Source organism: Carcharhinus amblyrhynchos, chromosome 8 (genome assembly GCF_965287045.1).
Source record: "Carcharhinus amblyrhynchos chromosome 8, sCarAmb.v2.hapA, whole genome shotgun sequence".
NCBI lineage: Eukaryota > Metazoa > Chordata > Chondrichthyes > Carcharhiniformes > Carcharhinidae > Carcharhinus > Carcharhinus amblyrhynchos.
This window is the reverse complement of record NC_137331.1, coordinates 111,863,086-111,880,464: the sequence shown is the minus strand read 5'-3', so window position 1 is coordinate 111,880,464 and position 17,379 is coordinate 111,863,086. Positions and strand designations below refer to the sequence as shown.

The following is a 17,379-nucleotide window of genomic DNA, read 5'->3' as shown; positions in this document are numbered from 1 at the left end:
CTCTAGATGCCTCGCCATTTCTTCTTTGATGAATGATTCAAGCATTTTTCCAACAACAGACGTTAAACTAACCGGCCTATAATTCCCTGCCTTTTGTCTGCTACCTTTTTTAAACAGCGGTGTAACATTAGCCGTTTTCCAATCTTCCGGCACTTCCCCGGAATCCAGCGAAGCTTGGTAAATAATCACTAAGGCATCTACTGTCACCTCTGCCATTTCCTTCAGAACCCTGGGATGCATTCCATCCGATCCTGGGGACTTGTCCACCATCAGTCCCACTAGTCGATCAAGCACTACCTCCCTGGTGACAGTAATCGCACTCAGTTGAAAGTGGGCCAGTGAGTCTCTCCAGTTAAAAAAAATAAAATTACTGAGTACTTCCCAAGTCTGGAGAAAATCCAACAGGAAAAAGGGTCCCATCCAAACAAACCCTGGCCACCTGAACAAATTGGAAAAAGAATCCAACAGACAATTTCAGGACTTAGACAAGATGGAACAAATTTTTGTCTCAATTCCTTTTCTTCAAGAAGTACATTGGAGAACTAACAGCAAATTTTCTGCACGTGTTTGAACAAAACAGTTGATTTGACATGGAAATAATCACCATGCAAAATGGCATAGAGCTGAAAGCTAGGTCAAGGGACAAAGACTTTTGGGGACTTCTGATATTATGTGCACTCAAGGTGAAAACCTATTTTGGCTCCACATACCTCTGTGAGATGGCTTTTTCCGCAGATGAAAATCAAGTGCAAGTATTGCACCAGTCTCACAGATGCCCATCTGATGGGCTGGATGAGCCTGGCTCAAATCACAACTCAGCACTCAGGTAGTGTGACACCTGTGCCTGCACAAGAGGAATAGCCAAGTATTATGCCAAAGTAAATGTTGGGGGTTATAGTATGTTGAATTTTTAAAGAGTAGATCTCATGCTGCATTTTGATACTAAAAGTGATCTTGTATTTTAAAAAGTTGGAGACCATTGATGTGGAATACAGCAAACAATAGAAACTTAACATTAATTCATTACTAGGGAAATTTACCTCAAGAAAATATGCTAGACTGTTTTGGGTTTTAAAAAAAAGTTTTAAAACTGTTTTTCAATTAATATTTTGTTGCCAGTTTCAGTAAAACAGAAAGATATCCCCTTAACGATATCTTAAAGATATCTTACACAAATACAGTTTTGCACTTTTCTGATTGAGAAATTAAAATTTAAAGTTGAAGCAGTTATTCTTTTTCAGAAGCCAACTACTGTCTGTACACTTCCAGCAATTTGTTTCTATTGCACCATGGTTGAGACCAGGGCAGTGACACAAACGCAATATTTTTCTAAACGTGTTTAGAATACACATTCTCAGGTACTGGCACATCCTAACTTCTGAAAGAATGCTTCTGGCATTTACAGTTTCTCCCCATGTTTATAGCAGAAGTATCCAATCTGTTATCTTTATAATGCAACTTTGTGCATTGCATAGAGACAGCAGGTCCCCAAGAGTCCTCAACAGATTCATGAATTTACATTACTCTAAAACCGTGGATATGCAATAATCCTAAATTGGAACACAATTAGGTAGGTGTCACAAGAAAATTCATATACAAACTTTGAAGCCTAGAAAATTAGTCGAGACAAACTAACTAAAAGTGCAATAGAAATGAAGTGTTCCAGTTTGCAGACAGGTGGACTATTTTTAGAAACTCTAACATCCAAGAACATTGGACTGAAAGAAAGCTCAAGACTTTTGTGACTACTTTGAAAACTGATGCACTAATACTAACACTGTAATGGAGTTACTGTGAAAATCCCTAATATGCAGGAATGCCCACACCACAAATGGAAGCAGACACCTTCAGATCTTTCTGTAGGTCACTTTCCACTTCCTCCACTATCTCCGAGCATCTTCAGTAAAAAGTGGCTAGGGGACAATTCTACAGTACTTAAGCCTCCCGTCAAAGCTCCCGAGCATCGTAAAGTAAAAGTGAGCAAAGTTTATTTATTAGTCACTAGTAAGCCTTACACAACACTGCAATGAAGTTACTATGAAATCCCCCTAGTCGCCACAACCCGGTTTCTGTTTAGGTCAAATGCACCTAACTGGCACGTCTTTCAAAATGTGGGAGGAAACCGGAACACCCAGAGGAAGTCCTCGCAGACAAAGGAAGAACATGCGAACTCCACACAGTCAGTGACCCAAGCAGGGAATCAAACCCAGATCCCTGGTGCCGTGAGGCAGCAGTGCTGACCACTCTACCACCATGCCATCATGGAAGCTAGTGAGCAGTCAGTCTGGATAATCTCTACCTAGTGTTCAAAGACAGCTGGACAGAACAAAAGTTGCATGGCCTAACGGTATCTATTGCACCAAAACGAGCTGGTGCTCTAACCAAGCTATTTTAGTGCAGTTGTGCCATTAACATCTATTAGACAGAGTGGAAAATTGCCAAACACAGCTTTGGTCTGCTCCAGAAAATCAGCTGGAGGAGGAGGATATAACAAGGGTCATTTTTGCACACTTTCAGAAGCATTTATTCACAATAATAAATTACAAGCAAGGACCACCTAACCTAACAACTACAGTTTAAATTAGTATCAATTTATAGGAGCACAAGTGCATCCCCAGATAATGCCTACTCTACCTGTCAATAATTAAACACAATTAGTATACAATTCATAACCTTAGTCATAGAAAAAACATAACAAATCTACCTGACGATTCTAATTCTATCAAAGTCCACTAATATTTGGCAGCACAGTGGCACAGCAGTTAGCACTGCTGCCTCAAAATGCCAGGGACTGAGATTTAATTCCTGCCTTGGGTGACTGTGGAGTTTTCATTCTCCCCACGTCTGCCTGGATTTCCTCCAGGTGCTCAGATTTCATCCCACAGTCCAAAGATGTACAGGTTAGGTGGATTGACCATGCAAAATTGCCCCTTAGTGTCAGGGAGATTAACAGGGTAAATGCGTGTAGTTACATGGATAGGGCCTACATGGGATTGTTGTTGGCGCAGGCACAATTGGCAGAATGGCCTCTTTCTGCACTGTAGGGATTCTATGAATATCAGCAAACTTAAAAGTGGTAACCAACAGCCCAAAACCAGAGTCCTACAGATACTGGAAATTTTATACAAATAGTTGATTTAATTTTTTTTCATGTCATATGGTGGTCACTGGCAAGATACCCCTAATTAGCCTTGAGGTGGAAGCGAGCTACCAATGTGAGCCACTGCAATCTGTATGATGCAAATATACCTGCAGTGCAGTCAAGTAAGAAGGGCCACAACTTTAACCCAGCATGATAAAGAAAAAGGCAACTTATTGCCATGCTGTGCAACTTGGAGGAAACATACAGGTGCCATTGCCATGCATTTGGTGTTCTCGTCCTTCTAGGTGACAGAGTGTTTGGGTGGTGCTGTTTTGAAAAAAGCTTCCCAGTGTCAAAGTAGGATCGTGTCTGGGGTAAAACATCACATCCTCACAATGATAAAATAGCACACTGTTGGGGTTTAGTCTGACTTCATAATATATCTTAGAGTTTTTGATCTGTACCTTATCAGCTAGGACATACAAAGAACAAAGAACAACCCAGCACGGGAAACAGGCCCTTCGGCCCAACGAGCCCGCGCCGCCGCATCACCCTACACCTATTCTACCCTGCATGTCTACAAATGGAACCCCTAACTTAGCCAGATTCAGGGAGAATAGTGTCAATTTGGTAAAACCAATCAGCCTAAGAGCACATCTTTGGGGTGTGGGAGGAAACCGGAGCGCCCGGAGGAAACCCACGCAACCACAGGGAGAACACGCAAACTCCCACAGACACAGGCCCAAATCCATGTATCTGCACAGCTAGCAGTGCTAGTCACCGAGCTGTTGCGGCACCCGTCTACCGGTCCAGGATCAAGCACACACACCGACACAAAGTACTAGGCCACTCCCGGAACTTCCAAGAGCAGCCCACGCACGACCCACCGTGTGCATGCCCCTCGTTTGACAACGAGGTGGACCTCCTCCTGCGGAATAAAAAGACAAAAGCGTTAATCTTACAAGCCTGCTTTTCCCGTGTCTACTGAGGTTCTAACCTTATTTAATAGCCCCTACCATAACCCTCCATCCAGGACATGGGAAGCACAGTGCTTATCACTGCTGACACAGCGCCAGGGACCTGGGTTTGATTCCCAGCTTGGGTCACTATCCCTGTGGGATCTGCATAGAGTTTGGTTAGGTGCAGAGACCATGCGAAATTCTCCCTCAGTGTACCTGTACAGGCAACTAGGGGATTTTCACAGTAACTTCATTGGAGTATGCCGACTAGGGGATCTTCACAGTAATTTCATTGCAATGTTAACGTAAGCCTACTTGTGACAGCAGGTCTGGCAGCATCTTCAAAAAGAAAAAGAGTTAATGGTGAATTTAGTTCTTGATGAATGGTTATTAACCTGAAATGTTAACTCTTTCTCTCTCTGCAAATGTTAGTGGACCTGCAGAACCATTCCACCATATTCTGTTTTCACTCCCATCTTACTGCTGATATTCAGTTGTTTTTTCCACGTTTGGACCAAGGCTGTAGTGAGGTCTGGTCCTGATAGAATCTAAACAGAGGACTGGTGGACAGATTATTGATAAATAAGTACTGTTTTGATAGAAAAATGCAAAATGTCAATGGAACTTTTCCATTGTGTAAATCAAATTGAAAATGGACAAAATGCAGCAATAACTGCCCAACATGGGTTCACTCTGCTCCCATGGACAGACAATTCTACACGTTATTGGGTAAATGCTGTTGTCATAAGGTTACTGCAACTTGGCCAGAGGCACAGCTTGTGTTGAAGCTCAAGTCTTCAAGCATTACAGCTGGGATGTTGTCAGAGCCCATAAGCATTGCTGTTTCCAGTGAACTCAGCCTTTTCTTGATAAAATGCAGACTAATTCAAATTAGTTGAGGGCTGGCTTCATTTGGAATGGGCATGATAATGGAACACCACCCCACCCCCATTACTTGTTTAATTGTGCACCACCATTCACAACTGGATGTAGCAACTTTGACCTGATCGTTCATCTCAAAGCATATGGCTTCTGTTTCACGTGTATAGTAGCTTCATCAGGTTGGTTGTACCTTTTATTTAGATAAGATCGGTACTCCTCTCAGCATGTTCTTTGACACCACCTCACTGTTCCAAGGTTGGGCACCTGCCTTGATGGCAAGGATGAAGAATATGCTGGACCTTGAGGTCACAAATCGTGGTGGTATAACCATTTGTCTGCTGTTGGCAGGTCACAAAGCCTCTAATTGTTTTCAGCAATTAGCTCTGTTCTAAACCTATTCTGTTTAGCACTGTGGTAGTGTCACACAAAACAATATGGGTGTTCTCACTGAAGGGGACAAGGCTGTACTTGACCAAATATGCCAAGGAGCTCCAACAAGATTGAGATCAATGCAAAAACTGTCATTACAATGGCAGCTGGAAATCTGACAGACAAGCAAACATGAATATGGTTCAGATGTTGTTCAGTCGAATCCCTGAAGTCCCAAGACATCACTAGCAGAGTTCCACAGCACAATAGCAGCAGCCCAACAACTTCCAGCTTTTTCAATTACTTGCCCATCCTCATTAGGTCAGAGGTGGAATTATTTGTTGACCAAAATGTTCAGTTCAATTCGTAACTAATATGGAACATCCAATGCAGTCCTCCAGCAAGATGACAAAAGGCTTGGACTATCGTTATGTGGCAGATACAAATTTGTCACTTGTCTGGCAATATCTTTGAATAAAAAAATTCTGTTCGAAATTCAACAGCAGCTTGGTCACCTATATCCCAATTATTAATTTTTGGGGTCTGCAAAAAGCAGAAGGCTAACTGGGCCAAGCACATGACATTGCAGCTGTAATAGTAGGGTCAGTCTATTCTGATGACCATTTAGAGCATGGAGGAAAGGAGAGAGTCTATTAGAGCACGGGTAGGGAGACAGGCAAGACTATTACAACGTGGGGAGGGAGAGAGGCAAGAATCCAATAGAAAGTGGGGTGGGAAAGAAGTCAGAGTCTAATAGCACGTGGGGAGGGAAAGTAACGAGAATCCATTAAAGCAGGGGGAGGGAGAGAGGTGTGAATTCATTAGAGCACGAGGAAGGAGAGTCAATTAAAGGGCAGAGCCACCACTAGGGCTGTCATATTCAGAGAATGATCAAAGTGCAAGGTCACATGGAAACAGGTAAGTGATTGATTGGTGGGGTAATTTTCTCCCTCACCTTTCAAAAGTGTGCAATTTATTAATAACTGTAAGGTTTTATTGGTACAATTAAGATTTGCTAGCAGTAGTAATAGTTATTGGGAGTAATAGGGTTTATTAATAATAATTAAGGAAAAGTAAATAATTAACACATCATAAAAAAGTGACAGGGCAAATGAAGAATCTGGGCACTTCAGGATACTAATGTGACATAGGGCAAACACATTTGCATTTTTAAAAATGGCATTGAGGCCTTTTGGCTAAGATGCAAATGAGATCGAGCACTGGAGGGGGTGCAATGCCTGCTCCCATCAACTTGGATCATGTAGATTGAGCCCAGGACGGGAAGAGAGCAGCCTATCTTCTCAGCTTGGATCTGTAATGTCTCGATGGTCGAGACTTTGAATGGATATAACCAAAAAGTGTCAACAACTTAAGGAACTTCATCTCAGTCATTGGGCTGGAGACAGAGCTGTGGACACTGCAGTGCATCAGGGAGGGGAACATTTCTTGGATACTTTAATGCAGAAGGTGGTCACACCTTTTAGCTTTGACGGAACTTCAGAGTTGGTCGACAGTTAGAGACAGGAGAGTGTGACAGCCAGTCAGGCATATGTACAAACCTAGCATGTAGTGATGGAGGAGCTTCAGCCCCTGGCTTTGTCCAACAAGTACGAGGTGTTTGATATTGTGTGAATGAGAAGGACTGTAGGGTAGATGAGGGACTGACCATGGTGAAGAATGCCATTCAAGTGGGTGGATCCAGAGGAGTGTGTCCATTACAGGAGACAATATAATCAGAGGAATAAACTATTCTCTGCAGTCGTGACAGGGAACTTTGAAGATTGTGTTGCCTGTCCAGTGCCAGGGTTAAGGACATCTGCTCATGGTTGGAGAGAAGCTTGGGGGAGGATCCAGTTGTCATGTCCATGTGGGACCCAATGACAGAATATTATTTCCTCGTTTTATGCAAGAGAATTTGGGGAGTTGAGGTCTGTATTAAAATACTGAGCATCGAAAGTAATCTCTGGATTATTACCTGAGCCATACAGCAATCGGCAAGGTGTAGATTACAGGAATAAATGCATGGTGCAATGTGGGAAGAGGAAGATTTATGGGACACTGACATCAGAACAGCAAGTTATTCCAATGGGATGGGCTCCATTTGAACCAGACTGGGACCACTGACCGAGCAACTTGTATCACTGAGACTGTGGAGAGGGCTTTAAATTAACAGGGAAGTGGGTAGGCTAAAGAGTGACATAAAGATCTAAAGAGAATGGTCAGGGTATCAGAACAGTAGTGGTGTGGGCAAAGACAAACAGGCTGGGACAGGAAGAGTTTAAACAAAAAAATGTACATTAGCAAATAAGGTCATTGCAGAGAATAGGTTCTTTATCTGAATGCATGAAGCATCTTCAAAAAGATGGATGAATTATGGCACAAATAGAGGTAAATGGTTTACATTTAATCACCATTACAGAAACATGGTTACAAGGTGATCAAGGTTGGGAAATAAATATTCCAGGACACAATATTGCAAGGACAAAAGAATGGCAAAGGAGGAGGGATAGACATGAAGATATTGAGAAAAGATTTGGCCTCAGAAGGTTATTAAGTAGAACCAGTATGGACAGATAATTCTGAACAGCAGGAGTCAGAAAATAATGACGAGTAGTTTTTAGGCCTCAATGATAGTTATACTGTTGGGTAAAGCATTAAACAAGAAATTGTGGAGTCCATAACAAAGGAAGTGTAGTAATTGTGGGGGACTCCCATCTTCATATACACTGGGGCAATAAAATAAGAATGGTTTAGAAGATGAGTCTGCAGTATTCTTTGTGACAGTTTCTTGGAATAATACATAAGAATCAGGAGCAGGAGTAGGCAACTCAGCCACTCAAGCCTGCTCCGCCATTCAATACCATCAAGATCCTGTCTCGGCCTCATCTCCACCTTCCTGACTGCTCCCCATAATCCTTCAGCCTGCTGCTAATTAAAAACCTATCTCCTCAAATTTGTTTAGTGTTCCGGCATCCATTGTGTTCTGGGGTAGTGAACTCTGTTCACAACCCTTTAAGTCAAGCCACCTCAGTCTAAAAGTATGGTCTCTCGTTCTAGAATGTCCACGACGACACATCCACTCTGCATCAACCATGTCAATTCCCTTAAGTATCTTACAGACCTCAATTAGATCTCCTCTCGTTCTTCTAAACTCCAGTGAGTATTGGCATAACCTACTCACTTTCTTCATAAGAAAGACCCTTCATTCTTGGAATTAATCAGGGAACATTCTCTGATCTGATCCTAATGTATGTATTTACGTCCTACTTTAAGGGTATCAAAACCTTGCACAGTACTCCAGAAGCAATCTCATCACTGTCCTATACAGTTACAACAGTACTCTCCTATGTGTATACTCTATTCCATAAGCAATGAATGTCAAAATTCAATTTGCTTCCTTACTATCTGCTGCACCTGCATACTAACTTCCTGCAATTCACGAGGACACCCAGTTCCTGCTGCACTGAAGTATTTGAATTTTCTCTCCATTTTAGATAATAAGTTGCCTTTTTATTCCTCTGATCAAAATGGATAACCTCACATTTATCCATGTTAAATTCCACTTAAACATTGATCTAATATTGAATATTGAAGCAGGAACAGTCGCCTCACTATAGGAAAGACGTAGAAGCTATTGAAAGGGTACAGAGGAGATTTACAAGGATGTTGCCTGGACTGGGAGGCATGCCTTATGAAGTTAGGTTGAGGGAGCTGGGACTCTTTTCCCTGGAGAGACGAAGGTTGAGAGGCGACCTGATAGAAGTTTATAAAATGTTGAGAGGAATAGATAGGGTGGATTCTCAGAGGCTATTTCCCCGGGTTGAAATGGTCGCTACGAGAGGACACAGATTGAAGGTGCGGGGAGGCAAGTACAGAAGTGATGTTAGGGGTAAGTTTTTCACTCAGAGGGTGGTGAGTGAATGGAATCGGCTGACGTCAGTGGTGGTGGAGGCGAACTCGCTGGGGTCTTTTAAAAGACTTCTGGATGAGTATATGGGGTTTAATGGGATTGGGGGTTATAGATAGGTCTATAGATTGGTAGGTGTTGATGTGATCGGCGCAACTCGTGGGCCGAAAGGCCTGTTTGTGCTGTAGTGTTCTATGTTCTAACAGGAGAAACTACCATGGGGATTGAGGAAATGATAAAAGCATTGAAAAAATATTGGGTGACTACCTTCACAGTAGAAGACAAGTTCCATATCAGAACTAAGATTATTGAGGGGCTAAAGAGTGAGGAGATTATCAGCAGAGATATAAGGGATGAAAATCCAACAAATCCCCTGGCCTGATGGCCTACTCGCTAGAGTCTAGAAGAGATGGTGGATAGCTATGATTTTCCAAAATTCCTTACAATTGGGAAGTAGTATATTTAGATTTCAGGGATGTAGTAATATTTAGATTTCAATACATTCAATAAGGTGTCGCACAAATGATTAATAGGTTGGTTAAGGGATGGCATGGGTAGGAGATTGGTTAGTGGCTAGAAAGCAGTGGGCTCAAAGTTGGCAGGCAATGAATGGGAGAGTGCCACACGGATCAGAGCTGGGGCCTCAGCTATTTACAATCGATATTAGTGTCTTAAATGAAGTGGCAGAGTGCAATATATCCAAGTTTTATGGTGATACCAAGCTAGGTAAAAATGTAAGATGCATGGGAGGACCATAGATAGGTCAGGTGAGTAGGCAACAAGATGCATTGCAGATGGAGTATAATATTGGGAAGTGTGAACTTATTCACTTTGATCCTAAGAATAAGAAAAGCAGAATATTTTTTAAAAGGGTAAGAAACTTGCAAGTGTTGATGTACTTGTCCAAGCAATGCAAAAAGTTAGCATGCAGGTGCAACAAGCAGTTTGAAAGGCAAATTGTGCTGTTGGCCTTTATTGCAAGGGCATTGGAGTACATGAATAAAAAAAGTCTTGCTACAGGATTTTGGCGAGACCACATATGGAATATCATACCCAGTTTTGGTCTCCACATTCAAGAAAGGATACACTGCATCAGCAATGTACAGCAAAGGTTCACTAAATTGGTACCTGGGATAAAAGCGCTGGCCACTGATGAGACGACGAGTAAAATGGGTGTATAATCATTAAAGCACAGAAGAGTGAGGTGCAATGTCACTGAAACTTGGATATATTCTGAAGGAGCTCGATAGCGTAGATAGGGGTTGTTTCTGTTGTTTGAGGAGTCCAAAATATGGGGAGGCAATCATTTAGGATTGTGGTGAAGAGAAATTACTTCACTCGGAGGGGTATGAATCTTTGGAACAATCCACCTCAGACAGTTGTGAAAGCTCCATCGCTGGAGGGACTGAGGCTAGGATATACAGATTTTTGGTGTCTCAGCAATTTGAGGAATATGCAAAGCCAGCAGGAAACCAAAGATCATCCAGGGTCTCAGAGTTTACAATAAATGTCAGAGGAACATCTGAAACAGGTCTCTATCTTGATTTAATAATGAGACAAGCTACTGGCTCCTGTCAAGCCTCCAGGGTCAGAGTGCCGAACAGTTCCGATCAGATTTGGGCCTGTCTGCATTATGCAGCGATAGCAATCACTTCATAGCCCCTGGAAATGACAATACAACTCTAACACACCAGCACATAGAAGAGGATTTCAGAACAGAACTGTTTTCTTATCTGGCAGCATTAATCCTGCATCTTGGAATACGTGCGAATAGTAGCACATATGAAATGCATTGTTTAAGGCCATTTGTTATGAAATATGCTTTAGGAGGAAGTGTCTTGTCACACTGATTAGGAATTTTTACACATGCCGTGACTCAGGATTGGCTTCAGAACCTCAGGAAAAGTAAAACGAGTGTGAAATTGTGTCGATGTAAATGGTGCGAAAGTGAGGAGGAACTGGCCTCACATTTTATATTGATGCCTTACACAATTCAGGCTCCCTGCAAAGATTCAAGACAAACTACATCTGGTCCTAGAACCATAAATGATTCAATCCAAAAATGTAGAATGTAGTAACTTTATTATTTTAATATTGTTTATTCAGTAACAAAGAGAACAGTGGAAACTAACAGGGAGGAAATAGAATACTGTGTCTAATTATGTGATAGGCATGAATTCAACGCTCTTCCAGTCAAAACTTTTAACTCCTGTCAGATGACAGATCTCAGTCTGACAAACCAAACAGGCAAAACATACAATCAGGCAAAAACAAATGCCAATGTTAATTCTAACTCTTCCTTTGAGGCCTCACATGAGTTTTTCCCGAGATAGGAAATTCAAATATTAATACAAATCTGCAAATCTAAACATACAAAAGGTAGTTGTGTAAATTTGTTTACAAGATTGTGCTGTGAAGCATGTCTTACCTTTCTTCCAGTCTGTTTCTCAACCATATTGCTGGTGCAATCAGAACTTTCAGTCTGTGCTGTCCTGGCAGACCCAGATTTGGGCATTTTACAGCTTTTGTTCCTTTCCCCCTCAGCTGCCTGTTTCAGGCAACAATATGATCATCCTTTATCTGAAAAACAGAAGTAGTAAAATGCATTTTTCTAATGGCAGTCAGAGTTTTAGAAGTGCAATTGACATTCTGACAATGTTTGGATTTTTTTTGTTAGGTTTAACTGGTGTCAGATAAATGAAATCATTAGCATGCTGCAAACTAAGCCTTAATATTAACGAACTTAACAGTGGCCCGACAAGGAACGCGGACATCTTTCCTGCATGGACAAACTGCACTTATTAAGCCAAGTAAATCAAGATGCAAGACCACAGGAAACAAACGGCAGGGACTCAAGTGCACTAAGAAGTACACTGTTGTTTAACTGACTAACACCAAGTAATCTAAACAGCAGTGAGCATTGGTAACATTTTCATATCTCAGCTAACCAGACCACCCTTATCATTAGGCTACTAATTACAAGGTTATTTGGCAACAAATAAGAAAATTCAATTCCTAGAAACATATTGACCCCCTCAAGATTCAATTGGACAACTTCAACTAGTCAAGTCATATTTGTGTCTAGAGCACAGTAAGGCTAGGCTGGTTCAGTGTGCCACAACCAGTCTGGTTCCAATTTCCCTTCATCAGGCTCCAACTTGACAGTTTACTATCTCTCCCTATCCATGCCAAGCTGAAAGAAAACATTTATACTTTTGGTCACAAATCCTCCTTAGTACTTGCTCTTCAATCTCTTGAATGTTACCTAATCTTCATAGTATTAAAGGAGTCCTTTTTAGACATGCACCTCATTTGTCTCGAGATTAATCTGCAATAAGACTTGATATTGAAGAGGAATAAAAAAATGACCAGAGCATTCCTTTCCCTTGCTGAGTGCTATCCTGAAGTATTGTCCAATTAAAAGTTGGCATTCACCAGAACAATTACAGAAATGACATCCTTCTCAAACGCAAGCTATAATACTTCAAATAGCACCCTTCAACTGTTATCCATTTCCCTTTCAAAACCACCATGCAATCTACTCAGATTTGTGCACCTTTTCATTGCATCAAAATGTCACTAACCAAACTCACAAATGGCATTTTCATGAACAACATGGTTGGAAAATCTTGAAGACCAAATGGGAAGATATCCCAGCTGGCTTTGATTCAGCATTTGGGCAGGGAGTGAATATGGAGAAAATGAACAGGGATAAGAGTAGAGAAGCAAAAAAGGGGTTATGGTGAACATTTATAAAACAGAGGAGTATGCAGAAAAGTTTGAGGAGAGTGATTCCAGGGATGAGGGACTTCAGTTACGTAGAAGGATGGAGAAGCTGGGGTTGTTTCCTTGTATGCAATATCTAATTTGAGATAAACCATAAATTTATCTAGCTAATCTCTGGAAAGGCCAAAATTACTGTCTTTGGCCTCCATCACAAACTCAATAATCCTGCTAATAACATCTATTCCTTTCGTCAGATAGGCTCATGGACTTAAAGAAAACACTCACAACCTTGTTACTTCATTCAGCCCAGATTGAATTTCTCTTTCCATAACCTCCACCGAAAAACCAGCCAATTACATACCAATTCCCCACAATCCATCTACTATCAAAATATTTCAAAGTGCTTTGGTCTCCTGGCCAGCCCATCATTCTCTGCCAAATTCAGCCCAAAATCTTGCTGCTTACATCCTAAGCTAGACAAAGTGCCTCTTATCCATCACTCATCCTTGTAGATATATTTTGGTATGTGGTCTTTCAATAGAATCACAGAAATCTTACAGCCTAAAAACAGGCCATTCGGTCCATCAAGTCTGCACTGACTCTCCCACGGAACATTCCACTCAGATCCTATCTCCTAACCTCGCATAGTTACCCAGCGAATTCCCCCGACTTACACATCTTTGGATACCAAGTAGTAATTTAGCGTGGCCAATTCACCTAACTTGCGTGTCTTCGGACCTGAAATTACTCAAATAACTGAAATACTCATACTTCAAAGTACTTCAAATTAAAATTCTCGTTTATGTCCAAAGCCCTTCATGAACTCACCTGGTCTAATCCTTAAACTACATTTGAACACTACAAATCATGTCCTCCTAAAATCACTGTTCTTTCCCTCTTCCATACTATTACTTTTTTAATATTAGTACATAATGTTTGGACATATTAGACAAACTTATTTACCTTAAATGCATAAAGTATATTTTAGAAAACAATTAATGGTGACAGTGTAGACAAATTTATTGATGTTATGATTTGACAAAACAGTCATGAGAAACTGTAGACTCATGCCATATTCATCTCCTTGTTGTTAGTGCACATTAAAGGCATAATTGAGCTGACAATGAAAATTGACACTTAGCCATTATATGTGTGCAGCTCATCAGTAACTTCAAACTAATTTGAAATGCAAGTTTATTTGCAGATTAGGCGCAACCAAAAACAAATAGTTGATGATAAGCATATAGAAAAGTCTCCTAGTTATAAACAGTAATAATTTGGTAGATTATTCTTTGCAGTATAGAGAGAGTCATTATGAAAATGATTTGTACTTATGATGACAGGTTACCCCAAAGGATGAAATACATTTGAAGTGTTGTCACAACTGCAATGAAATATCAGGGAATTTGCTCACAACCTGGTCCAAAACAGCAATGAAATACATGCACAGAATCTTTCTTAGTGATGCTGATTGAGGTATAAAGATTGACCAGGACACTGGCAGAATGTGCAGCAGGACTTCAAACAGTGCCATAGAATCTTTTAACATCCACCCGAGGTAGTAGGTGGGCACTCAGTTTGAGGCATTTTTGACAGTGGAGAACTGTCAAATGCCGAACTAGAGCATTAGCCTGAATTAGGTATGAGTGACATTTAACCCCCAACCATAAGACTCAGGAGAGTGAGACTGCACCAGTGTGGACTGAGAGAAAAAAAGAATCCAAACTACAGGAAAAGCTACATGGATGAACACCTCTCATTGCCATAGTGTGTTAATATATGGAGTAACTGAGGGAATGATAAAGGCCACCTAAAAATACACTGCAGCAGACATTGAAAGCGGCAAGACCTTGCTTCAAGGACAAGCTCGAAGGCCAGTCATCCAGTTCAGTTATCTCCCCTTGAGAGCTTGAAATAAATATAATTTGATAGTTCCTTGGTAAACTCCAACAAACACAATGAGAGAAGCAATAAACTCCAGAGCAAGGGATGATTGCATTTCTATATTGAATGTATTTTGCATGTATAAGTGAATACATTATGACTGCAGAGATTTATTGGGTGACAAGAAATTGAAGAATTGCTGAATTTTACAAGGTTTTTTGATAAGCTTCATTCACATGTAAGAAGATGTTAGAATTGTAAATCTGCTCCAGATCAAAATGAACTTGATGAAAAAAACCAGCCATATTTGTATAGCTTTGGCCAAGTCCATTTGAAGTATTCCATTCATTGCAACAAAATTTGAACTTGTCCACTTTGACAGGAAGAATAGAAAAGCAGTATATTATCTAAATGGAGACAACTTGCAGAATTCGAGGTTGAGCACTCCGAATATCCTGGTGATTAAAATCACAAAAAGTTAGTATGCAGGCACAGCACAGAAAGGAAGGCATTGGAATTGTTGTTTATTACTAGGGGAATGGAATCTAAAAGCAGTGGTATTTGCTACAGTTGGAAAGTGTTTGGGTGAGATCACATCTAGAATACTGTTACACTTTTGGTCTCTTTATTCAAGGAGGATGTAATTGAATCGGAAGCAGTTCAGAGAAAATTCACTCAATGGATTCCTGGGATGGAGAGGTATCTCTCGAAGAAAGACTGGGGCCTTTATCCATTGGAGCTCAGAAGAATGAGAAGTGACCTTATTTAAATGTACAAAGCCCTGAAGGAACTGGTTGGGGCAGATGCTGAAAAATGTTCCCCTTGTAGGACAGACTCGAACTAGGGGACATAGTTTGAAAATAATGGCTCTCCAATTGAAGACAGAAATTGTTGACAGTCTGTGGAACTCTCTCCCAGAGAATAGTGGAGTCAGGCCATTTAATATTTAATATTAATAATCAAGATGGAGCTTGATTGACATGGGAATCAAAAGGTATTGGGGTAGGAAGTAAAATGGAGTTGATGTCACTATGAAGGCAGCCAAGAACTTAGTGAATGGTAGAACAGGCACAAGGGGGTAAATGGCTTGCTCCTAATTTACATGTTTGCATGTCTTGGCATTGTAGAATCTCCCAATAATACCACTGATGTATAAAGATTACCTATTTCAGCTGAACATTGGATCTTTTAATACATCCCCAGGGCCTGATAACATACATCCCAGAATACTTAAGGAAGTGGCACTAGAAATAGTGGATGCATTGGTGGTCACCTCCCAAAATTCTATGGATTGTGGGACAGTTACTACAGAATAGAGGGTAGTTAATGTAACCCCACTATTTAAAAGGGAGGGGGAAGAAAACAGTAAATTATAGAACAGTCTGTAGTAGGGAAAATTCAAGAATCAATTATCAAAGCTTTTACAGCAGAGCACTAAAGGCTGGTAGAATCAACTCGAATTCTACTTTCGCATGCCGATAATGTAGTTAGGAAAGCCTATCAATGCCTCAACTTTCTCAGGATGCTAATGAAATTTGGCGTATCTGCTACAACTCTCACTAACTTTTACAGATGCACCATGGGAAGCATTCCTTTCGGTTGTATCACAACTTGGCATGGCTTCTGCTCTGTCCAAGACTGTAAAAACTAGAAAGGGTCGTGAATGAAGCCTAGTCCTCAAGCCAGCCTCACATCCATTGACACTGTCTACACTTTAATGAAAAGGAGACAGCATAATCAAGGGCCCCACCCATCCTGGACATATTCACTTCCACCTTCTTCCATTGGGCAAAAAAATACAAATGTCTGGGGTCCCATACCAACCAACTCCAGAATAGCTTATTTCCCTGCTGCCATCAGGCTTTTGAATGGACTGACCTCGCATTAAGTTGATCTTTCTCTCCACCCTAGCTATGACTTTAACACTACATTCTGCACACTCTCCTTCCTTTCCCTATGTACATTATGCTGTATTTGTATAGTGCACAAGAAACTTGGGACAATAATACGTCAAATCATAATCAAGGACCTCACGCACCCCAAACACACTCTCATCCACCTTCTTCCAACGGGAAAATTTTGCAAAAGTCTGAGATCAAGTACCACTGACTCAATATTAGCTTCTCCCCTGCTGCTAGATATTTGAATAGATCTACCTCATTACCTTGATCTTTCTCTACACACGAGCTATGATCAACACTATTCTGCACCCTCTCCTTTCCTTCTCTCCTATGTACTCTATGAATGGTATAGCATGCAAGAAACAATACTTTTCACAGTGTCCCAAAATATGTGACAATAATAAATCAAATTCCTTGAGGATGTAACTAGCATACTTGCCAGTGAAGGTGGCCTATTTGGACTTTCTGAAGGCTTTCAAAGTGCCATGTATGTAAAATTGAAGTGTGTGGGATTGCAGGTAGCGTACTAAGACAGATAGAAAACTGGCTGGCAGTGACCAATGAAGTGCTCCTGGGATCAGAGATAGGACCCCAACTATTCACTATATGTATTGTTTTAGACTAGGGAACTATTTATAATATCTCCAAATTTGCCAACGAACAAAGCTG

The 17,379-nt window shown here is 40.9% G+C and overlaps 1 protein-coding gene across 4 annotated transcripts in view; it reads right to left on the bottom strand.

Annotated features, from left to right (window-relative positions):
• The window catches only part of ankrd12 (ankyrin repeat domain 12), a 222,177-nt gene that overhangs the window by 90,569 nt on the left and 114,229 nt on the right, over positions 1-17,379 (bottom strand). For all 4 annotated transcript variants that reach the window (XM_080194656.1, XM_080194653.1, XM_080194655.1 and 1 more), the window contains one exon: positions 11,628-11,779. In XM_080194656.1, the coding sequence (XP_080050782.1) occupies positions 11,628-11,714 (87 nt within the window). In that variant the 5' untranslated portion in view covers positions 11,715-11,779. The remainder of the gene's footprint in view (positions 1-11,627; positions 11,780-17,379) is intronic.